The sequence below is a fragment of the Ovis aries genome, chromosome 21 (genome assembly GCF_016772045.2).
Source record: "Ovis aries strain OAR_USU_Benz2616 breed Rambouillet chromosome 21, ARS-UI_Ramb_v3.0, whole genome shotgun sequence".
Lineage (NCBI taxonomy): Eukaryota > Metazoa > Chordata > Mammalia > Artiodactyla > Bovidae > Ovis > Ovis aries.
The window spans coordinates 46,773,907-46,801,449 of NC_056074.1; the positions used below are offsets into that span (position 1 = coordinate 46,773,907).

General features: G+C 64.7%; 1 protein-coding gene across 1 annotated transcript; it reads left to right on the plus strand.

Moving 5' to 3' along the window:
• Positions 1 to 684: 684 nt before the first annotated feature.
• On the plus strand, positions 685 to 26,097 carry LOC105606144 (mucin-6). Its single transcript, XM_060404193.1, has 35 exons — positions 685 to 811; positions 2,982 to 3,225; positions 3,292 to 3,418; positions 3,636 to 3,726; positions 3,795 to 3,904; positions 4,059 to 4,266; positions 4,364 to 4,486; positions 4,792 to 4,912; positions 4,994 to 5,132; positions 5,220 to 5,324; positions 5,461 to 5,533; positions 5,620 to 5,757; positions 5,975 to 6,136; positions 6,214 to 6,308; positions 6,393 to 6,525; positions 6,728 to 6,977; positions 7,056 to 7,108; positions 7,198 to 7,307; positions 7,769 to 7,920; positions 8,086 to 8,227; positions 8,305 to 8,415; positions 8,739 to 8,924; positions 8,998 to 9,237; positions 9,457 to 9,613; positions 10,304 to 10,441; positions 10,620 to 10,682; positions 11,166 to 11,195; positions 11,530 to 11,715; positions 11,793 to 12,035; positions 12,653 to 17,376; positions 19,205 to 23,270; positions 24,518 to 24,556; positions 24,693 to 24,929; positions 25,023 to 25,125; positions 25,449 to 26,097. The coding sequence occupies exons 1-35, from the start codon at positions 757 to 759 to the stop codon at positions 25,624 to 25,626; spliced, it is 13,332 nt and encodes a 4,443-aa protein (XP_060260176.1). The 5' UTR covers positions 685 to 756; the 3' UTR covers positions 25,627 to 26,097.
• Positions 26,098 to 27,543: the final 1,446 nt, after the last annotated feature.

Consider the following 27,543-nt stretch of genomic DNA (forward strand, 5'->3'; position numbering starts at 1 on the left):
CAGCTCAGCGCGTGTGCACTGCACGACCAGGGTCCTGGGAGGCCAGCCAAGAAGGCAGTTTCCAGGCGTGAGCTGGTCAACCAGGGCCCCCACAAGCTCCTGGGACCTCCAGGGAGGTGTTTATCTGAGCCCCAGGCTGGCTGCATGATAACCCCCAACCCGGGACCCCCAAGGGCGGGGGTTGACCTCTGGAGGTCCCTCCAAGAGCAGTCAATCCTCCCAGGTTGGGGTGGGCCTGGCAGGCTGGCGCCATTTCAGGGACAAGGGTCCAGGTGAGAATGAAGCCCCCCAGGAGCCCTCCCCGCAGCAGCACCCCAGTGGAGAGCCTAGCATCACCCCCAGCACGCCCCAGACACGCCCCTCTCAGTGTGGCTGAAGGTGCCAGACTGACTCCCTGCAGTGATCCCGGGAGACTCCTGGCAACCGCAGCTCGAGTAAACACCGGAGATGTTTGCGGGGCCCCAGAGGGCGTGTGCCAGCCCCCTGCCCAGAGGTGAGCAGCTAAGGGTCTGCCGCCTGCTCTAGAATTTTCTAAAGGCCACGTCCTGATAAAGCAGCGCCGGAGATCCTGTTTGGCTGCCGTGGTGCCCGGCTGGCCGTGGCGCTGGGGGACGGAGCGCGGGGCTCGGCAGGCGTGGCGGGCAAGCCTCACCCTACATAAGGCGCCGGGCGCCGGCTCGGGCCGCACAGGTGCAGCCGGCCGCAGTGTGCCCCGCGGAGGCGTGGGTCCAGCAGCGGCCGCCCCCGCCTCGCGCCATGCTCGGGTCTTTGCTGCTGCTGCTCTCCTGCGGGGGGGCCCTGCTCGGCGCCGGTGAGTGGGGAGCCGCAGGCACCGGGGTGCCAGGCCCCTCAGGGCCCCTCTGCGTGGGAACGTCTCCAGGCCTTCTTGCCTCAGAGACTTGGCGGGAGGCAGGCAGGCCATGTGGACGCCGATGACGAGGAGATGGCCGACGGACCAGGGCGGCCTGTCCCTGTTCCACAGCCGCCCCGCTGGCAAAGGCCCACATGCGCACGCAAGCAGGGGGACAGGGTCCCTCGGGACACAAGCGTGCTGGGCAGGGCACAGAGGTCGGGCCTCAGTGCCTGAAGCCTGGCACCGGCAGCCCCCACCGGGCCCTGGGTCCTGAGAGGCCTCTGGGGTCCCCAGGGGCAGCCAGAGGGCGTGCAGGGGGCCTTGTGGGCACTGAAGTCAAAAGACTCAGGGAGAGAGCTGACTCCGGGGAGTCCTGGCTACTAACAGCAAGCCCGAGGCTGGTTCTGGGCCTCAGTTTCCCTGTCTGTAAAGTGGGGTGACACTCCCCTGTGTGACGATATGAGAATCAAAGAAACAGGGGCTGGTAGGGCCACCCCACCCAGCCTCACCCATCAGGCCATGGGGACGCAGGTCCTCCTCCTCCTCCCCCAGGCCCCTCGGCCAAGCACCCCTCAGAAGGGGCCAGCCAAGAGGGGTCACCCCATGGCCAGGGGAAGCCCTTCCTGTTGGCTGGCCGCAGGCACCAGGCCTGACCCAGAGCCCGGTCTCAAGCCAGGAGGAAGCCTACCTCCTTAGCTCCTGCCCCACTGTGCCCCTTGGCAGCCCCAGGGCCCCTCTAACCTCAGTGTGGGGCCAAGGAGAGGTGCCCAGCCCAGGGGCAGGCCTCAAGGCCAGTGGGCAGCCCTGGGCCCATTCCACCCCTTACCTCCCACGAAGACCCTTCCCCACCCCCCAGGCACCAGCTTTCTCACCAGGGGTGGCTCTGAGCACCCAGGACCCCTGCCCAGCCAACACCACCTCCCTGGGCCCATTCCAGGCCCTGGGGACCCTCAGACCTGGGCCCAGAACCAGGGCGGGGGAGACGCCAGGAGCCAGCCAGGGTGGGTGTAGGACGCAGGGGTGGCAAGGGGCGTGGCTTTGGCGCTGTGGGGGTTCGGACTGCAGACACGGTGGGGTTGGGGGCAAGACAGGGTCTCTAAGTGCTGACCCCTCGCTGGCCCCGGGGGAGGCGAGAGGCCAGCCCTGCCTTCCTGGACCAGAGGCTCCGACCTCGGGGTCTGGGGGCTGGGGACCCCGGGATGGAGGCCTCCGAGCAGGGCCTGGGCTGACCAGAACGGGCAGTGCAGGAAGGGCCGCCGAGCGTGCAGGAGCAGCGTGTGTGCCAGCCCCACAGGGCCCGTCCAGGGAGGCACAGCCGACGTGACTCCGGGCGTTGTGGGGGCTGGTGGTGAGCCGAGAAGAGGTGCCGGGGCACACCCGCGTGGCGGGGGCTGTAGGGGAGGAGGCCGGGTCACCACCCCTTCGGCCGGCTGGGGACCCCACGGCCATGTCAGGCGGGCCCCTTCCTGATGCCACCCAGAGGGACGACGTGGGCAGCCACCACGCTGGGACTCAGGAGTCGGCATAGCCAGGAACCCACGCACCCCAAGGCAGGGGGCACAGCGGGCGGGGGCAGGGATGGGACGCCGGGGTGCACTCAGATGACCCTGCCACCCACCAGCACTGGGACCTCAGCCCCAGACGTGGGCGGCCGCACGCTGACGGGGGGCCCTGTCCTCGCAGCTCTGGAGGACAGCTCCTCGGTGCCCCCACAGCTCCACAGGGCGAAGGACCCCCCACAGCCAGATGAGGCTCACGGGCAGCCCCCCGTTCTGAGGAACTGCCCAGGGCACAGGGCCATGGCCTGGCTATAGGGCGAGTGTGGCCTGGAGTCTCTGCGAGGGGAGACCCCAGCCCACCCCTCCCGCGGGGGAGATGAGCTCGTCCTGCAGAGGGGGCAGGGGTCCTGCTGAACGTGGGCTAAGCTGCCGCTTCACGTCCCAGAGCCCAGCCCCGACAGAGGCCCACACTCCCGTGAGGCAGACCCCAGCCCAGAGCTGGGTGGGCATGGAGACGTGGGCCTCTTTCCCCACCCACCCCCGGGGGGCGCCTGGAGACTGGGAGGGGCCCCAGACCCCCTCTGCCGGCTGGGAGGACGCAGGACTCCAAGACCCCACCCTCTCTGCAGCTCCAGACAACAAGGGCCGGTGCTCCACATGGGGGGCAGGCCACTTCTCTACCTTTGATGGCTACACATACGACTTCTCGGGGACCTGCAACTACGTCTTTGCGGCCGTCTGCAAGGATGCCCCATCCACCTTCAGCGTCCAGCTGCGGCGAGGGCCTGGTGGGAACATCTCCAGGATCATTGTGGAGCTGGGGGCCTCTGTAGTCACCGTGCAGGACGCAGTCATCACCGTCAAGGACGTGGGGTAGGCCGAGAGCTGGGAGGGGCCGCTGGGGGCCCGGGCTTGGCGCTGACCACAGTTGCCTTGCAGGGTGGTCAGCCTGCCCCACACCAGCAACGGGCTCCAGATCACACCCTTCGGACAGAGCGTGCGGCTGCTGGCCAAGCAGCTGGAGATGGAGCTGGTGGTCATGTGGGGTCCCGGTGCCCATCTCATGGTGAGGGCGTCAGCAGGGCTTGGGGGCCGGGCGGGGCTTTCAAGGGGCTTGAGGACAAGCCAATGAGAACGGGGGTCCCCAGTGAGAAGCCAGCAGGCCTGGGTCCTGCCCTGTGAGGGGGCTCTGCGCCCCTGGAGCGGGTGTGAGTAGCTCCTGGGGGGGCCCCGGGGCCCTGTGCCCCTCCCTGCCCACCCAACAGCAGTGCCCACCCCTGCAGGTACTGGTGGAGAGGAAGTACATGGGCAAGATGTGCGGGCTGTGTGGGAACTTTGACGGCGAGAAGACCAACGAGTTTCTGAGCGAGGACGGTAGGTGAGGGCTGGTGCCCCCCATGTGGCCCGGCAACCGGGGTGCTGACCCCACCCTGCCCCCCCAGGCCAACTGCTGGAGCCCCACAAGTACGCTGCCGTCCAGAAGCTGGACGACCCCAACGAGATCTGCGCCTACGAGGCCATCCCCAGCCCCCGGCTCCTGCAGGCAGAGCACGTGTGTGAGGCGGCGGGGCTGGGCTCCCAGGGTCGGAGGTGGGGGTCCCATTGCCTGGGTGGGACCCAGGCCAGCAACTCCGCAGCCTTGCAGGGCACGTGTGCGGTGGGGGACACGCCTTGGCCCCCGTGACCCTGCGTGGCCCTGTACCCAGGCCCAGGCCTGCCTGCGGCTGCTGACCCTCGTGGCGCCCAAGTGCACCGTGCCCCAGGAGCCCTTCCTGCTGAGCTGCCAGGCGGACATGGCCGCATGCGCGGAGCCCGGCCGGCCCAACTGCAGCTGCGCCACGCTGTCCGAGTACTCACGCCAGTGCAGCGTGGCCGGCCAGCCCGTCAGCAGCTGGCGGGGCCCCGACCTCTGCTGTGAGTCCCGGGGAGCAAGGAGAGAGGACCAGGGCGGGTGGAGGGGTGGTCAGGCCGGGGGCCGCAGGCCCCTCTCACAGGGCAGCTCGACCTGCAGCTGTGGGCCAGTGCCCGGCCAACCAGGCGTACCGGGAGTGCGGCGAGACCTGCGTGAGGACCTGCTCCAACCCGCGGCACAGCTGCTCCAGCTTCTGCACCTTCGGCTGCTTCTGCCCGGAAGGTGAGGGCGACACCCTCCCAGGACGCCCTAGCAGAGCAGAGCCGGGCCTCTGCCCCCCGACCCCAGGGTGGGAGCCGGGACCCGAGGCTCCGACACTCCACTGGGACTTGCCCCAGCGAAGGCTCTCCCTGCCCTGTGCACGCGCCGGTCCCCTCCCACAGGGAGCAGGGCGGTGGCGGGTAGGGCCTGCCGCCCATGGGGCAGCACCCAGGGAAGGGGGAGGGCCGAGAGCAGGGCTCTCCCAGGCCCCCACAGGCGGGGGAGGGGTCCCCCAGCCGCAGCCCCAGGAAGCCCCTCTCCTGCAGGGACGGTTCTGGATGACATCTCGAAAAACCACAGCTGTGTTCCCGAGCCCCAGTGCCCCTGCATGCTCAGTGGGGTGGTCTACGCCCCCGGGGAGGTCACAACAGCCGCCTGCCAGACCTGGTGAGTGCCGGGCCATGGGAAAGGGCGTGCAGGCCAGCGGGGGGACGCGGGGGGACGCTGGGTCACGCCTGTCACCCACAGCCGGTGCTCGGGGGGCCACTGGGAGTGCGAGGAGCGGCCCTGCCCGCGGCGCTGCGCCCTGGAGGGCGGCTCCTTCGTCACCACGTTCGACGCCAGGCCCTACCGCTTCCATGGCACCTGCACCTACGTCCTTGTCCAGGTAGGACACACCTCCGCCAGGGGCCCCGCCACAGGTGGGGGCACACCGTGAGTGCCCTGGGGCCTGACCCGAGCCACCCTCCCCCAGAGCCCCCAGCTCCCTGGCGGCGGCTCACTCATGGCTGCGTTCGACAAGTCTGGGTATTCACACTCGGAGACCTCCGTGGTTGCTGTCATCTACAAGTCCAGCCAGGTGAGGCCACCCCACCTGTGCCCACCCGGGGCCCCAGGCAGACGCACCCCAGCTCCCGCTTCACCCTGCCTGGCCCACACGAGGTGGGGGTTTCCCCTGCTCCCGGCCCCCTGTAACTCGGGCCTCCTTCCCCCAGGACAAAATCGTGATTTCTCAGGATGAGGTGGTCACCAACAACGGCGACACCAAGTGGCTGCCGTACAAGACTCGTATGTCCCCAGCCCTACCTGGCACCCGGGGCCTCACCGAGCTGAGTCCCAAAGCAGGCCACTCGCTGAGGCTCCTGTCCCCTCAGGAAACATCACGGTCTTCAGGCAGACATCCACCCACCTTCAGATGGTCACCACCTTCGGGCTGGAGCTCGTGATCCAGCTCTGGCCCGTGTTCCAGCTGTACATCACTGTCGGGCCCCAGTTCAGAGGCCAGACCAGAGGTGAGTCCCACCCCAGTCTGCCCAGGGCTGGCCCAGATGCCCCTCCCTGCCCGGCCTGACCACCCCAGAGGAGGAGGGCCCCGCAGAGCCTGGCACTGACCCGGCCCGTCCAGCACCACAGCTGGCCCTCCCAGTGTGGTTAGGGGAGGAGGGGGCCTCAGGGAGCACAGGGCAGGACCAGAGCAGCACAGGCCACCCACCCTCACCACCGGCCCAGGGCTCTGCGGCAACTTCAATGGGGACACGACGGACGATTTCACCACAAGCATGGGCATCGCCGAGGGCACTGCCTCGCTCTTCGTGGACTCCTGGCGGGCGGGGAACTGCCCTGCTGCGCTGGAGCGAGAGACTGACCCCTGCTCCATGAGCCAGCTCAACAGTGAGTGCTGTCCAGGAGGGGTGGGGTGGACGGGAGACCGCAGCGGGCAGCTCATCCACGCCGACCTGCCCCCCCAGAGGTGTGTGCGGAGACCCACTGCGCGGTGCTGGTGCAGAAGGGCACAGTGTTCGAGAACTGCCATGCCACCGTGGACCCCAAGCCCTTCTACAAGGTGGGTGGGGGCGTGGGCATGGAAGGGCCTCAGGGGAGACTCTCGGGGTTCGAGCGGACGCTCATGGCCACTGTCTGCCCGCAGAGGTGCGTGTACCAGGCTTGCAACTACGAGGAGACATTCCCGCACATCTGCGCCGCCCTCGGCGACTACGCGCTCGCGTGCGCCTCCCGGGGCGTCCTGCTGCAGGGCTGGAGGAACAGCGTGGACAACTGCAGTGCGTGGGGGGACGGGGCCTGTGTGGCGGGCACAGCGGAGTGGGCGGGGCCTGTGGGGCACAGTGGAGTGGGCGGAGCCTGGGGGGGGCACAGCGGATGGGCGGGGCCTGTGTGGTGGACACAGCGGGTGGGCGGGGCCTGCGGGGCAGATACAGAGGGCGCCTCCCCAGGATCTGACTGCTGTGCCCCGGGCCCCCGTAGGCATTCCCTGCACAGGCAACCAGACGTTCAGCTACGACAGCCAGGCCTGTGACCACACGTGCCTGTCGCTGACCGACCGCGAGGCCGAGTGCCACCCCAGCGCTGTGCCGGTGGACGGCTGCAACTGCCCTGAGGGCACCTACCTGAACCACAAGAGCGAGTGTGTGCGCAAGGCCCAGTGCCCCTGCCTCCTGGACAGCCACGGGTTCATCCTGGCCGACCAGTCCACCATGGTCAACGGGGTCGTCTGGTGAGCAAGGGCTCCGGAGGGCAGCTGCCCGGCCTGCAGCCCTGCCGAGGCAGTGCTCACCCAACCTCTCTCCCACAGCCGCTGCGTCAACGGGCGGCTGAGCTGTCGGGCGCGGCCTCAGATGCTTCTGGGTACGTGGCTGTGGCCAAGGCTGGTGGGGCTGGGCTGGCTGCTTCGGCTCCTCTGTGCCCACCTCACCCCGGGCCCCTTGTCTCTGCAGCGACCTGCTCAGCGCCGAAGACCTTCCAGTCCTGCAGTCAGTCCTCGGAGGACAAGTTTGGGGCGGCCTGCGCCCCCACCTGTCAGATGCTGGCCACTGGCACCCCCTGCGTAAGGCTGGGGGGAACGAGGGGCAAGGGCGCTCCTTGGTAGAGCAGACCCCACTGCCTAAGGAAGCCAGGGATGCCCTGGGGTGGACGTTCCCACAGCGGACGTCCCGCAGCTTCTTGGTCCATGAGAGGATTCCCACAGGCCCTTCAGGGACGGCAGGCCATGCTCCATCCCACCCATCCCATGACGAGTGACCGACAGCCTGGCCGCCAAGCGTGCTCCTCTGCGGGCTCCCTGAGGACTGAGGGCCCTGGTGCTTGGGAAGGGGCCAGAGCAGCCCAGCCGTGACGCCCCTAGGGGCGGGCTGGGGCAGCTTTGATAAGAGAAAGGCCCAGAGCAGGGTGCACGCAGGGAGGGGTCTGGGAAGAACGCAGTGGCGGGGGGGGGTCTCAGAAGGGCCCAGGGCTGTAGCAGCAGCAAGCGGGGCCACCCTCCACGGGCCACTGACCCTCCTCCCGCAGGTGCCCACGAAGTGTGAGCCCGGCTGTGTCTGTGCCAAGGGGCTCTACGAGAACGCCAGCGGGCAGTGCGTGCCCCCCGAGGAGTGCCCATGCGAGTTTGCGGGCATCTCCTACCCCCGGGGCGCTGAGCTCCACACTGACTGTAAGAGCTGGTGAGCTGCAGCCCCGCCCGCAGACCCTGGGGGCCCAACTGTCCTCAAGTGCTTGGGGCGGGCAGGAGCCCCCACCCCCCACCCAGCCCAAAGGGTCAAGGGTCCTGTGGGGCGCATGTACCCAGGTCGTCCCTCGAACTCCAGGACACCCTGCTCCTCCCACAGCACCTGCTTGAACGGGACGTGGTCCTGCCAGCAGAGCACCCACTGCCCGTCCACCTGCAGCCTCTATGGGGAGGGCCACGTGGTCACCTTTGACGGGCAGCGCTTCGTGTTCGACGGCAACTGCGAGTACATCCTGGTCACGGTGAGTGCGCGCCAGGCCACAGGGTCAACGTGGGGCGGGGGCCACGGGGCTGGCTTCTCAACACCCCTTCCCCACAGGACGGCTGCAATGCCAGTGACTCGCAGCCCACCTTCAAGATCCTGACAGAGAACGTCGTGTGTGCAAAGTCAGGCGCCACCTGCTCACGGGCCATAAAGATCCTCCTGGGGGTGAGCAAGCGGGTGGCCTCCCCAACCGCCCCGGAGCCCCAGAGCCTAGCCACTCAGGATCCTTGCCGCCCTCTGCCCCTGACCTCCACGTCCACACCATGCCAGCAGTGTCCCCCAGAACTGGACAACGGTGCAGTGGGGAGGGGTCTCCCCCAAGCCTGATCCTTAGCCCTCAGCAGATTCCAGGGTGCCCTGGGACCTTCTCCCAAGAAGGCTCTAGACAGCAAGCCCCCAGGCCAGGAGAGCTCGGGCCGGGAGGGGGAGCCCCACAGCACTAAGCTGCTGCCCAGGGCCAGGCAGCCGGTGACAGCTGCGCCCCCCAGGGCCTGTCCATCGTGCTGGCAGACGCCAACTACACGGTGAGCGGGGAGGACCCTGGCGTGCACTTCCGGGTCAAGGCTGGCTCCCTGCACCTGGTGCTGGACGTCACCATCGGCAGCGCGTACAACCTGACTCTCACCTGGAACAAGCACATGGCCGTCTTCATCAAGGTCGCCCGCGCCTCCCAGGTACCACTGCCCGCCCTGCGGCCCGGGGTCGTGGGGAGCCCGGCCCGCCGGCACCTGACACCAGCCCCCGCAGGATCCCCTCTGCGGCCTGTGTGGCAACTACAATGGGAATATGAAGGACGACTTCCAGACACGCAGCAAGTACTTAGCGTCCAGCGAGCTGGAGTTCGTGAACTCCTGGAAGGAGAGCCCGCTGTGCGGCGACACCACCTTCGCGCTGGACCCCTGTAGCCTCAACGCCTTCCGCCGCTCCTGGGCCGAGCGCAAGTGCAGCATCATCAACAGCCAGACTTTCGCCGCCTGCCACGGCCAGGTGGGCCGGGCCCCGCCCCGCCTGCCCCGCCCCAGTGGGCCCCGCCCTCCCCGCCGCGCCCCGCCCCGCCTGCCCCGCCCGCTCAGGCCAGGTGGGCCCCGCCCCGCCCCAACTCACCCCACTGGCAGGGCGCCCTGCCCCGCCTCGCCAGCGCCAGGAGGTCGAGGCGGGTTGGCGGGGCAAGCCCAGCCCCCGCCTGACCCCGAGGGGCGCCCACAGGTCTACCGCCTGCCCTACTACGAGGCCTGCGTGCAGGACACGTGTGCGTGCGACACTGGGGGGGACTGCGAGTGCCTATGTGACGCTGTGGCCGCCTACGCCAAGGCCTGCGTGGACAAGGGCGTGTGTGTGGACTGGCGGTCCCCCGACTTCTGCCGTAAGTCCTGCTCCCGCCCTCCAGCCTCTGCGGGGCCGTGGCTGAGCTGCCAGGCTGGCGGCGCTTCTCCAGGATGGGCAGCAGGCCATGCCCAGGGAGGCCTTGCCGAAGGACCCTGAGCCCTGAGGGACCCTGAGCCTGGGGTGGGGGGACCCTGAGCCCAGGGTTGGGGGGACCCTGAGCCCAGGGTTGGGGGGACACTGAGCCCTGAGGGACCCTGAGCTGGGGGGTGGGGGCGGGGGGATGCTGAGCCCTGAGGGACCCTGAGCCTGGGGTGGGGGGGACCTTGAGCCTCGGGGACCCTGAGCCCAGGGGAACCCTGAGCCCGGGGTGGGGGAACCCTGAGCCCGGGGGAACCTTTAGCCTGGGGGGATGCTGAGCCTGGGGGACCCTGAGCCCGGAGTTGGGGGGACACTGAGCCCTGAGGGACCCTGAGCCCAGGGTGGGGGGGACCCTGAGCCTGGGGAACCCTGAGCCCGGGGGACCCTGAGCCCTGGGTCTGGGGGACCCTGAGCCCAGGGTCTGGGGGACCCTGAGCCCGGGGTGGGGAAGACCCTGAGCCCGGGGGACCCTGAGCCCTGAGGGACCCTGAGCCCGGGGTCTGGGGGACCCTGAGCCCGGGGTGGGGAAGACCCTGAGCCCGGGGGACCCTGCGCCCAGCTCTGCCGCTGATGGAGCCCCTCCCCCCAGCCGTGTACTGTGACTTCTACAACACGCACGTGCAGCGGGGCAGCGAGCTCCAGTACACCCAGCAGGCCAACTGCACGTGGCACTACCAGCCCTGCCTCTGCCCCGCGTGGCCACAGAGCGTCCCGGACAACATCGAAGGTCCGGGCGTGGGAGAGACGGGAGGAGGGCAGCCTGCAGCATCAGGACCACTGACAGGCGGGACGGGGAGCCGAATGGCGGGGAGCCTGACAGGCCCTCCGGGAGGGCCGAGGCCAGGGGAAGAGGGGCTTCCGGCTCAGGCACTGAGGTCTGGTCATTCTCTGTGTGCTCCTCTCAGGCTGCTACAACTGCTCCCAGGACGAGTACTTCGATCACGACAAGGGGACGTGCGTGCCATGCAGTAAGCCCAGCCCACTGCCCGCAAGCCCCCACCCCTCACAGAGCTCCCGGCGAGCCCCTGTGCCCCCTGCTGCTCCCTGGGACACAGCCAGACACACAGGGAAAAGGGTCAGCCCTTGCCTCCCCGCACCAAACATCCACTCTCCCAGCCTCTGGTCGCAGGGCATACCCAGGCCTGCTGAGGAGTGTGGGTGCAGGGCAGGGACCTCCTCTGGGTTCAGCAACAGGCAGCTGGGGGGTACTGACCATCAGCTGCAGCGACCCTGGGGCAGCATCCGGCCGGCCCCACCAGTTCCCGCCAGGCCCATCCATGCCGACGTGGGGGGTGGGGGAAGGATGGGGAGCAGGGGTCCCGACACTTCCGCGGCAGCTCCAACCCCCGGCTCCTGACTCAGGCCCTGGGGACACAGCCAAAGGCTTTGCAGGGCCTCCCTGGGTGGGGGCGGGGCGGGGGCGGTGCTCCTGACTGGACCCCCCCTTGCAGGGCTGCTGCCCACCACGCCGGCTCCAACAGGTGACTGCACACACACGAGGAGTTGCGGTGACGCAGGCTCTTCCCCGGGCTCTCCCGGCTCTACTCCGTGGGACGGCCCAGGCAGCTGGCCTGTGTCTGTCCTCCGGGGCAGCAGCCGGGCACGCAGGTGTGGGGGGCAGGTGCACCTGGGCCGGCCCTGGGGGAAGGAGTCAGGCGGAAGGGCAGGCAGGCCCCAACGCCCGGCCACTGAGCACCGCGGGGCCTCCTGCCCTGCCCAGGGGGCTCGGGGGCCCAGCAGGGAAGAGGGTTCCTCCCCAAGGGCATGCGGGGGCAGCTGCCGACCCCATAACAGCAGCACGCGTGTCCCCCGCAGGCTCGCCTGCCACAGAAACCACACCGGCCACGGCCAGCACCACGCTGACCCTCAGCACTGGGCTCGGCTCCCCAACAACACCCACGGCCCCCACGCAGATGCCTAGCCTCTCAGCCACAGCCTCTTCATCCACACAGGCAGGGACAGCCCCAACCACCCGGACACAACCAGCGGTCTCCTCGGAGGGTAAGGCCCAGGCAGGGGCCCGGCGGTGGGCGAGGAAGCACCTGGGGGCGTGTGGGTGGGGCTGAAGGGGACACCAGGCACCCACCCTGCAGGGTCACCTCAGAGCACCTCTGCTGTCACCACCCGGGCCACGTCCGCACTGGCCCCCACGGCCACTCAGAGGTCCACAGCCACAGGCCCTCCCGTGACCTGGGCCACCACGCGTCCCACGGGGCCCTCCTTCAGCACCGCCACGCAGTCCACAGCTCGGGCCACGGCGCACACGACAGCAGCCTCGCCAAGCCTGGCAACGCCAGGGACCGCCACAGAGCACCCCACAAGTAAGCATGCCACCACCACCTGTCCCTGCAGAGGGGCCTCCACGGGGCAGCCCCAGCACGCAGCCTGAGCCTCTGGGCCACGGGGAAGAGAGTGGCCTTGGGGGGCCCCTGTGACCATGGGCCTAAGGTGGGGGCAGCCCGCCCAGCTCATTACGCTCCTCTCGGCACATCTCCCAGACCACTGGACCCAAGCAACCTTCCCCCACGGCCACCTTCACAGAGGGATCCACAGGCCTCAGGGTGCCACGGATCCAAAAGGCCCCTGAGCCAAGCACAGGCCCCAGCTTGGGGGCAGGGCCACCACCTTCCCATTCCCCTGAGAGCAAGGGGGAAGAGGAAGCACTTGCCTGAGACCAGGGCAGAGGAGCCCACCCTGAGAGTAGGACTGCTAGGGAGGGACCCCAAAACCCACCGCAGACATTCAGGATGCAACAAGGGCCCACAGACAATGCCGGGACAGGGGGCTGGGAGAGGAACCAGAGACACCCAGAAAGCTGCTGGACACCCCAGCAGGTACACCAGAGTCACAGGTGCGGAGGCCAGTGTGGAAGGCGTGGGCGACCTCAGAGCAGGGCAGCGAGGGGGAGGGAGTGACATGACGCCCCTGCTTCCAACAGCATCCTCAACACACCGATGGAGCCCCGAAACCCCCTCCAGCGAGGAGACAGTGCGCACGGAGCCCTCACAACCGCCAGAGGGCACCACAGGGCCCAGCACGGCACACACTGGCCTGCGGCCAACCGCGCCCACCGCCGGGGCCCAGGGCAGCGCCAGCCCCAGCACGCCGGCGGCCCCCTCCACTGCCACACCCCCCGCCCACTCCAGCACCACCCTTCCCCTCCCTGTCCCCACCACAGCCCAGACAGCAGCTCCACCCACGCCCACCACAGCCACAGCCACAGCCACAGCCCCACCCACAGCCCCACCACTGACAACCACCACCACACCCACAGCCCCACCACTGACAGAGACCACCACACCCACAGCCCCACCACTGACAGAGACCACCACACCCACAGTCACACCACTGACAACCACCACCACAGGGACCACCACACGCACAGCCCCACCACTGACAGAAACCACCAAACCCACAGCCCCACCACTGACAACCACCACCACAGGGACCACCACACCCACAGCCCCACCACTGACAACCACCACCACAGGGACCACCACACGCACAGCCACACCACTGACAGAGACCACCACACCCACAGTCACACCACTGACCACCACCACCACAGGGACCACCACACCCACAGCCCCACCACTGACCACCACCACCACAGAGACCACCACACCCACAGCCCCACCACTGACCACCACCACCACAGGGACCACCACACCCACAGCCCCACCACTGACAGAGACTACCATACCCACAGCCCCAATACTGACAGAGACCACCACACCAACAGCCCCACCACTGACAGAGACCACCACAGCCACACCACTGACAACCACCACCACAGAGACCACCACACCCACAGCCCCACCACTGACAGAGACCACCACACCCACACCACTGACAACCACCACCACAGAGACCACCACACCCACAGCCCCACCACTGACAGAGACCACCACACCCACACCACTGACAACCACCACCACAGAGACCACCACACCCACAGCCCCACCACTGACAGAGACCACTATAAAAACCACTACACCCATAGCCACACCACTGACAAAGGCTACAACAGAAACCACCACAGTCACAGCCACTCCAGTGACAGAGACAATCAGAGAGACCACCACACCCACAGCCACACCACTGACAGAGACCACCAGAAAAACCACCACACCCACAGTCACACCACTGACAGAGACCACCACAGAAACCGCCACACGCACAGTCACACCACTGACAGAAACCACCACAGCCACACCACTGACAACCACCACCACAGAGACCACCACACCCACAGCCCCACCACTGACAGAGACCACCACACCCACACCACTGACCACCACCACCACAGAGACCACCACACCCACAGCCCCACCACTGACAGAGACCACCACAGCCACACCACTGACAACCACCACCACAGAGACCACCACACCCACAGCCCCACCACTGACAGAGACCACCACACCCACACCACTGACAACCACCACCACAGAGACCACCACACCCACAGCCCCACCACTGACAGAGACCACCACACCCACACCACTGACAACCACCACCACAGAGACCACCACACCCACAGCCCCACCACTGACAGAGACCACTACAAAAACCACTACACCCATAGCCACACCACTGACAAAGGCTACAACAGAAACCACCACAGTCACAGCCACTCCAGTGACAGAGACAATCAGAGAGACCACCACACCCACAGCCACACCACTGACAGAGACCACCAGAAAAACCACCACACCCACAGTCACACCACTGACAGAGACCACCACAGAAACCGCCACACGCACAGTCACACCACTGACAGAAACCACCACAGCCACACCACTGACAACCACCACCACAGAGACCACCACACCCACAGCCCCACCACTGACAGAGACCACTACAAAAACCACTACACCCATAGCCACACCACTGACAAAGGCTACAACAGAAACCACCACAGTCACAGCCACTCCAGTGACAGAGACAATCAGAGAGACCACCACACCCACAGCCACACCACTGACAGAGACCACCAGAAAAACCACCACACCCACAGCCCCACCACTGACAGAGACCAGCACAGCCACACCACTGACAACCACCACCACAGAGACCACACCCACAGCCCCACCACTGACAGAGACCACCAGAAAAACCACTACACCCACAGTCATACCACTGACAGAGACCACCACCCCCACAGCCACACCACTGACAACCACCACCACAGAGACCACCACACCCACAGCCCCACCACTGACAGCCACCACAGAGACCACCGCACCCACAGCCCCACCACTGACAGAGACCACCACAGCCACACCACTGACAACCACCACCACAGAGACCACCACACCCACAGCCCCACCACTGACAGAGACCACCACAGCCCCACCACTGACAACCACCACCACAGAGACCACCACACCCACAGCCCCACCACTGACAGAGACCACCACAGCCACACCACTGACAACCACCACCACAGAGACCACCACACCCACAGCCCCACCACTGACAGAGACCACCAGAAAAACCACTACACCCACAGTCATACCACTGACGGAGACCACCACACCCACAGTCACACCACTGACAGAGACCACCACAGAAACCGCCACACGCACAGTCACACCACTGACAGAAACCACCACAGCCACACCACTGACAACCACCACCACAGAGACCACCACACCCACAGCCCCACCACTGACAGAGACCACTACAAAAACCACTATACCCATAGCCACACCACTGACAAAGGCTACAACAGAAACCACCACAGTCACAGCCACTCCAGTGACAGAGACCACCAGAAAAACCACCACACCCACACCACTGACAACCACCACCACAGAGACCACCACACCCACAGCCCCACCACTGACAGAGACCACCACAGCCCCACCACTGACAACCACCACCACAGAGACCACCACACCCACAGCCCCACCACTGACAGAGACCACCACACCCACACCACTGACAACCACCACCACAGAGACCACCACACCCACAGCCCCACCACTGACAGAGACCACCACAGCCACACCACTGACAACTACCACCACAGAGACCACCACACCCACAGCCCCACCACTGACAGAGACCACCACACCCATACCACTGACAACCACCACCACAGAGACCACCACACCCACAGCCCCACCACTGACAGAGACCACCACACCCATACCACTGACAACCACCACCACAGGGACCACCACACCCACAGCCCCACCACTGACAGAGACCACCACAGCCACACCACTGACAACCACCACCACAGAGACCACCACACCCACAGCCCCACCACTGACAGAGACCACCATACCACTGACAACCAGCACCACAGAGACCACCACACCCAGAGCCACGCCACTGACAGAGACCACCAGAAAAGCCACTACATTCACAGTCATACCACTGACAGAGACCACCAAAGCCACAGCCCCACCACTGACAGAGACCACCACAGCCACACCACTGACAACCACCACCACAGAGACCACCACACCCACAGCCCCACCACTGACAGAGACCACCACAGCCACACCACTGACAACCACCACCACAGAGACCACCACACCCACAGCCCCACCACTGACAGAGACCACCACAGCCACACCACTGACAACCACCACCACAGAGACCACCACACCCACAGCCCCACCACTGACAGAGACCACCACACCCACACCACTGACAACCACCACCACAGAGACCACCACACCCACAGCCCCACCACTGACAGAGACCACCACAGCCACACCACTGACAACCACCACCACAGAGACCACCACACCCACAGCCCCACCACTGACAGAGACCACCAGAAAAACCACTACACCCACAGTCATACCACTGACAGAGACCATCACCCCCACAGCCATACCACTGACAACCACCACCACAGAGACCACCACACCCAGAGCCACGCCACTGACAGAGACCACCAGAAAAGCCACTACATTCACAGTCATACCACTGACAGAGACCACCAAAGCCACAGCCCCACACCTGACAGAGACCACCACAGCCACACCACTGACAACCACCACCACAGAGACCACCACACCCACAGCCCCACCACTGACAGAGACCACCACAGCCACACCACTGACAACCACCACCACAGGGACCACCACACCCACAGCCCCACCACTGACAGAGACCACTACACCCACACCACTGACAACCACCACCACAGAGACCACACCCACAGCCCCACCACTGACAGAGACCACCACAGCCACACCACTGACAACCACCACCACGGAGACCACCACACCCACAGCCCCACCACTGACAGAGACCACCAGAAAAACCACTACACCCACAGCCATACCACTGACAGAGACCACCACACCCACAGTCACACCACTGACAGAGACCACCACAGAAACCGCCACACGCACAGTCACACCACTGACAGAAACCACCACAGCCACACCACTGACAACCACCACCACAGAGACCACCACACCCACAGCCCCACCACTGACAGAGACCACTACAAAAACCACTATACCCATAACCACACCACTGACAAAGGCTACAACAGAAACCACCACAGTCACAGCCACTCCAGTGACAGAGACAATCAGAGAGACCACCACACCCACAGCCACACCACTGACAGAGACCACCAGAAAAACCACCACACCCACACACCGACAACCACCACCACAGAGACCACCACACCCACAGCCCCACCACTGACAGAGACCACCACAGCCCCACCACTGACCACCACCACCACAGAGACCACCACACCCACGTCCCACCACTGACAGAGACCACCACAGCCACACCACTGACAACCACCACCACAGAGACCACCACACCCACAGCCCCACCACTGACAGAGACCACCACACCCACACCACTGACAACCACCACCACAGAGACCACCACACCCACAGCCCCACCACTGACAGAGACCACCACAGCCACACCACTGACAACCACCACCACAGAGACCACCACACCCACAGCCCCACCACTGACAGAGACCACCGCGCCACACCACTGACAACCACCACCACAGAGACCACCACACCCACACAGCCCCACACCTGACAGAGACCACCACAGCCACACCACTGACAACCACCACCACAGAGACCACCACACCCACAGCCCCACCACTGACAGAGACCACTACAAAACCACTATACCCATAGCCACACCACTGACAAAGGCTACAACAGAAACCACCACAGTCACAGCCACTCCAGTGACAGAGACAATCAGAGAGACCACCACCCCACAGCCACACCACTGACAGAGACCACCAGGAAAACCACCACACCCACAGCCCCACCACTGACAGAGACCACCACAGCCCCACCACTGACAACCACCACCACAGAGACCACCACACCCACAGCGCCACCACTGACAGAGACCACCACAGCCACACCACTGACAACCACCACCACAGAGACCACCACACCCACAGCCCCACCACTGACAGAGACCACCACACCCACACCACTGACAACCACCACCACAGAGACCACCACACCCACAGCCCCACCACTGACAGAGACCACCACAGCCACACCACTGACAACCACCACCACAGAGACCACCACACCCACAGCCCCACCACTGACAGAGACCACCACACCCACACCACTGACAACCACCACCACAGAGACCACCACACCCACAGCCCCACCACTGACAGAGACCACCACACCCACACCACTGACAACCACCACCACAGAGACCACCACACCCACAGCCCCACCACTGACAGAGACCACCAGAAAAACCACTACACCCACAGCCATACCACTGACAACCACCACCACAGAGACCACCACACCCAGAGCCACGCCACTGACAGAGACCACCAGAAAAGCCACTACATTCACAGTCATACCACTGACAGAGACCACCAAAGCCACAGCCCCACACCTGACAGAGACCACCACAGCCACACCACTGACAACCACCACCACAGAGACCACCACACCCACAGCCCCACCACTGACAGAGACCACTACAAAAACCACTATACCCATAGCCACACCACTGACAAAGGCTACAACAGAAACCACCACAGTCACAGCCACTCCAGTGACAGAGACAATCAGAGAGACCACCACACCCACAGCCACACCACTGACAGAGACCACCAGGAAAACCACCACACCCACACCACCGACAACCACCACCACAGAGACCACCGCACCCACAGCCCCACCACTGACAGAGACCACCACAGCCCCACCACTGACAACCACCACCACAGAGACCACCACACCCACAGCGCCACCACTGACAGAGACCACCACAGCCACACCACTGACAACCACCACCACAGAGACCACCACACCCACAGCCCCACCACTGACAGAGACCACCACACCCACACCACTGACAACCACCACCACAGAGACCACCACACCCACAGCCCCACCACTGACAGAGACCACCACACCCACACCACTGACAACCACCACCACAGAGACCACCACACCCACAGCCCCACCACTGACAGAGACCACCACACCCACTGACAACCACCACCACAGAGACCACCACACCCACAGCCCCACCACTGACAGAGACCACCACACCCACACCACTGACAACCACCACCACAGAGACCACCACACCCACAGCCCCACCACTGACAGAGACCACCACACCCACACCACTGACAACCACCACCACAGAGACCACCACACCCACAGCCCCACCACTGACAGAGACCACCAGAAAAACCACTACACCCACAGTCATACCACTGACAGAGACCACCACACCCACAGTCACACCACTGACAGAGACCACCACAGCCACACCACTGACAACCACCACCACAGAGACCACCACACCCACAGCCCCACCACTGACAGAGACCACCAGAAAAACCACTACACCCACAGTCATACCACTGACAGAGACCATCACCCCCACAGCCATACCACTGACAACCACCACCACAGAGACCACCACACCCAGAGCCACGCCACTGACAGAGACCACCAGAAAAGCCACTACATTCACAGTCATACCACTGACAGAGACCACCAAAGCCACAGCCCCACACCTGACAGAGACCACCACAGCCACACCACTGACAACCACCACCACAGAGACCACCACACCCACAGCCCCACCACTGACAGAGACCACCACACCCACACCACTGACAACCACCACCACAGAGACCACCACACCCACAGCCCCACCACTGACAGAGACCACCACACCCACACCACTGACAACCACCACCACAGAGACCACCACACCCACAGCCCCACCACTGACAGAGACCACCACAGCCCACACCACTGACAACCACCACCACAGAGACCACCACACCCACAGCCCCACCACTGACAGAGACCACCAGAAAACCACTACACCCACAGTCATACCACTGACAGAGACCACCACACCCACAGTCACACCACTGACAGAGACCACCACAGAAACCGCCACACGCACAGTCACACCACTGACAGAAACCACCACAGCCACACCACTGACAACCACCACCACAGAGACCACCACACCCACAGCCCCACCACTGACAGAGACCACCACAGCCACACCACTGACAACCACCACCACAGAGACCACCACACCCACAGCCCCACCACTGACAGAGACCACCAGAAAAACCACTACACCCACAGTCATACCACTGACAGAGACCACCACACCCACAGTCACACCACTGACAGAGACCACCACAGAAACCGCCACACGCACAGTCACACCACTGACAGAAACCACCACAGCCACACCACTGACAACCACCACCACAGAGACCACCACACCCACAGCCCCACCACTGACAGAGACCACTACAAAAACCACTATACCCATAACCACACCACTGACAAAGGCTACAACAGAAACCACCACAGTCACAGCCACTCCAGTGACAGAGACAATCAGAGAGACCACCACACCCACAGCCACACCACTGACAGAGACCACCAGAAAAACCACCACACCCACACCACCGACAACCACCACCACAGAGACCACCGCACCCACAGCCCCACCACTGACAGAGACCACCACAGCCCCACCACTGACAACCACCACCACAGAGACCACCACACCCACAGCCCCACCACTGACAGAGACCACCACAGCCACACCACTGACAACCACCACCACAGAGACCACCACACCCACAGCCCCACCACTGACAGAGACCACCACAGCCACACCACTGACAACCACCACCACAGAGACCACCACACCCACAGCCCCACCACTGACAGAGACCACCACACCCATACCACAGACAACCACCACCACAGGGACCACCACACCCACAGCCCCACCACTGACAGAGACCACCACACCCACACCACAGACAACCACCACCACAGGGACCACCACACCCACAGCCCCACCACTGACAGAGACCACCACACCCACACCACTAACAACCACCACCACAGAGACCACCACACCCACAGCCCCACCACTGACAGAGACCACCACAGCCACACCACTGACAACCACCACCACAGAGACCACCACACCCACAGCCCCACCACTGACAGAGACCACCACAGCCACACCACTGACAACCACCACCACAGAGACCACCACACCCACAGCCCCACCACTGACAGAGACCACCAGAAAAACCACTACACCCACAGTCATACCACTGACAGAGACCATCACCCCCACAGCCATACCACTGACAACCACCACCACAGAGACCACCACACCCAGAGCCACGCCACTGACAGAGACCACCAGAAAAGCCACTACATTCACAGTCATACCACTGACAGAGACCACCAAAGCCACAGCCCCACCACTGACAGAGACCACCACACCCACACCACTGACAACCACCACCACAGGGACCACCACACCCACAGCCCCACCACTGACAGAGACCACTACAAAAACCACTACACCCATAGCCACACCACTGACAAAGGCTACAACAGAAACCACCACAGTCACAGCCACTCCAGTGACAGAGACAATCAGAGAGACTACCATATCCACATCCGCACCACTGACAGAGAGCACGACACCCACAGCCCCACCACTGACAGAGACCAGCACAGAAACCGCCACACACACAGTCACACCACTGACAGAGACTACCACAGAAACCACCACACCCACAGTCATACCACTGACAGAGACAACCAGAGAGACTACCATATCCACAGCCCCACCACTGACAGAGACCACGACACCCACAGTCCCAACACTGACAGAGACCACAGCAGAAACCACCACAGCCCCACCACTGACAGAGACCACCACAGGGACCACTCAAGCCCAAAACTCGGTCAGCACAGTAAACTTCACAGCCCCAATATCACACTCTACTTCAGCCATCCTCCCTGTGACCACTTCTCCAGCACTCAGCACTATCTCCCATACATCCACCAGTAGAGGCACTGGGACACCCATGACACACACTACAACAGCCGCCGCCACTGGGCCACACACGCCATTCACCACTCACTCCAGTGCCACCGTTTCTGTCCATACCACCTCTCACACAACAGCTCTGCCAGCAGGAACATCCTTGCGGACCACCACCACCCATTCCACCCCATCACATCCAGAGACCCTTCCCGTCCACGTGTCAACATCTGTGACTTCCACCTCTCACCGAGTCATCACCCCAACTGAGTCCCATGCTACCTACTCCACCACAAAGCCTACTGGCACCCCTACGCCACTGACACACATCCTGGTCACATCCACGGCACCCACATCTACGTCCTCACTGTTGACAACAACAACAGGGAGCACCACACCCACAACCCTGCCACTCACAAAGACCACAACAGGGACCACTCAGGCCCAGAGCCCGGTCAGCACGGTGCCAGCACAAAGCTCTAGCTTCCCCTCTCCATCATCTTCCCCGGCTTCTCTGAACCCAAGCCGAAGTCCTCTAACCACTTCTGTTTCCGTGTCGACTCTGCCCCTGTACCCCCCTTCTTCCACTGTCTCGACCCCCTCCTCTTCGCCCACTGCTTCCTCTCCTCCTCCTCACGGGTCCTCGAACACCTCTCCTTTGATATCATCTTCCCCCTCCCCTTCTGCAGTCTCCACTTCACACAGCATCCCAAGTGTCAGCTCAGCTCCACACCGTCCCTCGCCCTCCGCACCTCTGACCGAGTCACAGACAGCATCCCTGCCGACCAGCCCCCCTTCCCCTGCCGCCTCCACACCCATCAGGCCCTCCCTCTCACCTCCATCAGCTCCCACGCTGTCCCCTGCCCCCACTGTTAGTACCGTCGTCCTGTCTACGCCCCGGACCACAGTCAGCAGCCCCACCTCCTCCGTCCCGTCCTCTCAGTCTACCACCGCACAGGCCACCTCTCTCACCACCCAAATCCCCACCCACGGCCTCCTGTCTTCTACACTGGGCGTGACAACCGTCCCAAGTTCTCCAGCCACCAACCTCACCACCAGACAGCCGAGTACCACCAGGCTGCAGACTACCGTGTTCCTGGCCAGCTCCATCACTGCACATGGAAGCTCCTTCCTCCCCACCGCCGGGTCTGTGTCTGCAGAGAGCCAGTCCATCTCCTCCTTTGCTACATCTCTTCCCAGCTCTGCAGGTGAGTGACATCTCTGCAGCCACCTCATGACCCACGGGCATACTTCTCAGCCTCTTCTCTGCGCTCTGGACAACACTCTGGGTCACTCCCACTGGACCCCCATGTTTTCTTTTCCCCTCACACCTCCTGATGACCCTATGGGTGCTGCCTCTCCCCTAACCTCTGCTGCGCCCCATCACGCCTTGCCCACACCCACAGAGGCTGGTCCAGCTCTCACAGCAAGTGTGTCTCTCTTCCCCCTAAAGCTCTCGCTTGCCCTGCCTAGGGATGGTCAGGCAGCACAGCACTACGAGCAGACGTGGGGTCACGCTCAACCAGCTGGAGCCGCAGCCGCAGCCCCGGGCCAGCCCCTGGCATGCCACCCCAGGTCTCCGGGCTCTGGTGCCTCAGCCATGTCCTGGGGGTGTCTAGGAGGACAGGGCCACACCTCCCCCTGCCTCTCCACCCTGTCCTTTGCTGTCTGCTGCTCACACGTCCTCTGGGCCTCTCCTCAGCCTTTCTCGGCTAGGTCAGTGAACTCCAGCCTGGCCAGCCTCGCCCAGGTTACAGAAAGCACACACACCCCTCACTTCAGGTGCCTGCCAGGGGCTGGACTAGAGCTAGGGGTTGGGGTGCCTGTGCTGCAGGGTCAGCGCCGCCCAGGCCTCAGTGCTGCAGGTGCCTCCAGCTCTGCTCTGCCTTCCTGCCCGAGCCCTGCCCGAGCCCCCTGCCCTGCAGGGTGCCTCCCCCTGGCATGGCCTGCGTCCCCGGCCTCCCGCAGCGGGGACTCCCACCACTGCGGGTGGGACTGAAAGGCAGCCTGCGCTCTTGCGGGACGAGCACTGCGGAGAGGCTGCCTGTCGAGGAGGAGACCAGAATGCGGGGTGGGAGCAGGAGCGGGAGGTCAAGTGGGAGAGGGCTGGGGCAATGGGAGCCACAGGACGCATCCCAAGCTCTGTCCCCACCAAGCCTCTCACCTCACCTCCAGTGGAAAAGCAAGGCAGGCAGGGCTTGAAGCCACAGGGAGGCCTCGCGAGGGGGCAGGTGGGCAGGCGAGAGACGCCGTCCAGTCTTCCCTTTTCACTCGAGTGCCACACTGGCAGTTCTCTGACGGGCACCCAAGCCTGTCCACTGGGATGGATGCAGGGCAGAGCTCACAGCCAGGTCCACACCCCGCCCGGCCCCAGTAGCACAGACCGCTGCAGGGAGCTCACGTGACACCATCTGCCCCTGTGGGTGCACTGACACCTACCCCATCCCTCTCACAGGTACTGAGACAGGCAGACCAGAGACACCTCCGTCCACAGGTCGGTGCTGGGCCAGGGAGGAAGGTGGCGAGGGAGGCCGGGGCTGGAATCTGCCTCACGCTCTGAGAAACCCTCGACCTTGAGGGACTCCCAACGCAGCCAGTTTTCAATTAAAAAAAAACACAACGAGAGACTTAACGTCAGGCTTTGCTTCTATGCAAAGCTGTGAGGTCTGGCCTCAGTGGGGCTCAGACGAGGGGAGAAGGCCCGGGGCCCAGGGTGGGGGCCCAGGGGAGACACCACCGTGGGCAGGTGCCCACATGGCCCCGTTCAGATCATCTGAGCAGTCGGGCAGCTGGCAGCCTTCCCTCCGCGGAGCCAGCACCACCCACTGTGCCGCACAAGGGGTTCAAAACCCACGCCCTAGGGCCAGGTATGTCAGCTCCTGCTCTCGAGGGGGCAGGTGCGGAGCCCCCAGAGGCCACGCCCCGGGGCTGCTGCCTGACGCCCGCCTCTCCACGCCCAGGGGCCTGCAGCGTGAAGGAGTCGGAGGAAGAAGTCACTTTCCAGGGGTGCACGGCCAACATCACGGTGACCCGCTGCGAGGGTGTGTGCGCCTCCTCGGCCAGGTGAGCCATCGGCCCCGGGCAGTGTCTGTCCGGGTCCTGGGCTGGGAGCCCACCCTGCCTGACAGAGACTCTTCTCACAGAAGCTAGGGAAGACCCGCCGAGAGCTCCCAGCCCCAGCAGTGTGCCTCCCCGTCAGGGCACCCCAGCCCCCCCACACACACCTGTCTGCGCCACACCTGCTGGAGCGGGGGAGCTCAGAAACGGGAGCCAGCCCCTCCCTGCAGGCCCAGGCTGGGACCCTGGCGCCCACCTCCCCACGGGCCGGGGAGGGGCACGCTGAGGCGGCTGCCCTGACGCGTGCTCCCCCCACCGCTCCTCTGCAGCTTCGACACGGACACCATGCAAGTAGCCACCACCTGCAGCTGCTGCCGCCCTGTCAGCTCCTACGAGGCGGAGCTCGTGCTGCCCTGCACGGACCCTGCGGCATGGGGGCAGCAGCTGGTGCTCACAGTGCGAGTGTTCAGCAGCTGTGCGTGCTGCCGCCAGCGCTGCGGAGACTAGAGCTCCATCCACAAAACCGCCCGACACGCTGGGCCCCGCAGCCCCTTCCGAGGCACAGCCGTGGCCTCCGAGAGCCCTCGGAGGTGGCTCACCCGGGCCGCCAGAGAGAAAGGGGGTGCGGGCGGGGGGCCTGCAGACCCCGACGGGCCCCAGCAGGCTGCACGGGACTGGCTGGCCTCCAGGGCCACACAGGGTGCTGCCTGCCATGCCCACTGCTCGTGCACAGCCTCCAGTCCTGCTAGGACCAAGACCGGGGGCAGAGCAGCACGGAAGGCTGTCCAGAAGGGGCTCCTGGGGAGGCCGGGCCCCCGAGCAGAGGGTCGGGGAGAGACACAGGTCACAGCACGCAGAGGGAAGCGAAGGGGGGGCACCCCACCTGCCTGCCGACAGGGCTCACCCTGGCGAGGGGGCACCCGGGCGCCACACCCTGGCGGACAGACGGCAATAAACTGGTCCTGGTCAAAGCACAAAGGCTCGCAGACTCCTGTTGGCTCCCGCGCCCGCGCACTCCTAAGTTCCCAGACCCACTCCGGGTCCACGGCACTGGCCCAACACCAGTCTAGGCCCAGAAGGGACACTGCTGTGGCCCCAGGCCCTCCCCTCCCCTCCCCTGCAGGCCCTTGCCCCCCTCCTAGCTCAGGACTACTCTCCCGTGACACCCTCCGTCTTGAGGGGCCCTGCACCCCACCGGTGGCTGGAGTCACCCCGCCTGAGCTCAGCAGGCTTACTCTCCAGGAAGGAACTCGTGGGCCCACGTGTCCCCTAGACCCCCGCCGTCTAGAAGGCGGGCCCCCAACATGTACGGTGAGTCCTGCAGGCTCAACCCATGTTCTGAGTCCAACTGCAGAGCAGAAGGCACATCACCTGGACGCACCGAGGCTTCTGCCCTGTGACTGGGAACTGGGGCCAGATGACAGCCCGTGTCATCAGCGCTTATAGCCCCACAGGGCCTTTCCCTCTAGAAACCACACGTTCCCATAACCACCCTGGCATTGCTTTTGCTTTGCAGATGGGACACTCAGCTAGAATGGTGGGTGGTGGGAGGGCATCGGCTAACAGGAAACCAGCCCAGGGCTGGGCAGCCCACACACTGGGGCTTGAGCGAAAAGCAGGACGGCCGCGCCATCCACCTGCAGTGCCAAGCGGCGCCGCCAGCTGCCTCTCCCATGTAGCCTCAGGTCCCCCAGCTGCACGTGGAGGACTGTGCAGGGTGCCAGCTGTGGGAACCTCTAGTGGGGCATTAGCGGCATGGTGGGACCCCAGCACCCACAGGGCGACTCCCAGAAGTCACCTCCCCAAGGACCTGCACCTGGCAGAGGGCCACCACGTTCCCCTGACCCATGTGGTGCCCCCCATGGGGTGGCAAGGAGCCTGGCCTCCCCTGGAAACCCAGGGAATGACACAGGCCCCGCCTGGGCATCTCAAGGTACAGGTGAGGCGCGGAGAGCCACGCACGGGGGGGGGGCTGTTGCCACCTCAGCCCCGCCCGGCTCCCCGCTCCCCGGCCACATGCAGGCCTCCCTGCTCCCACCCACAGGCCAGGGTCCATGATACCTCAGCCTGCAGTCGTGACCCCAACAGGTTAGGGCCACTGCACAGGGAAGAGACAGCTCGCCTTCCAGAATCTTCTCTAGAAACTATGCCACACCCTGCAATCACAACCGGGACCCAGCCCTGGGCCCCGTGACCCAAATGAATTCAAAGACGCGTGAGGCCAGGAACACACTCTCCAGGGCCACCAGGGACCCTTCTCCCCTGTGCACATCAGGACTCAGTGGGAGGGCCTTACAAGCCCCCCTTTAACAGCACAGTCCTGGGGAAGGGAGCCGAACTCAGTCTGGGCAGGACAAGTTTTCCCTGACAGCCACTGAGAACACAGCCCCGTCTAACTTGCAGATGCAGAACTCAGTGCCCACA

Coding starts and splice junctions, on each gene's coding strand:
- LOC105606144 (XM_060404193.1), top strand. CDS start 757: ATGCTCGGGTCTTTGCTGCTGCTGCTCTCCTGCGGGGGGGCCCTGCTC. Junction 4,487..4,791: donor CGGCTGCTTCTGCCCGGAAG/GTGAGGGCGACA, acceptor CCTCTCCTGCAG/GGACGGTTCTGGATGACATC. Junction 11,716..11,792: donor ACCAGCGGTCTCCTCGGAGG/GTAAGGCCCAGG, acceptor AGGGGACACCAG/GCACCCACCCTGCAGGGTCA.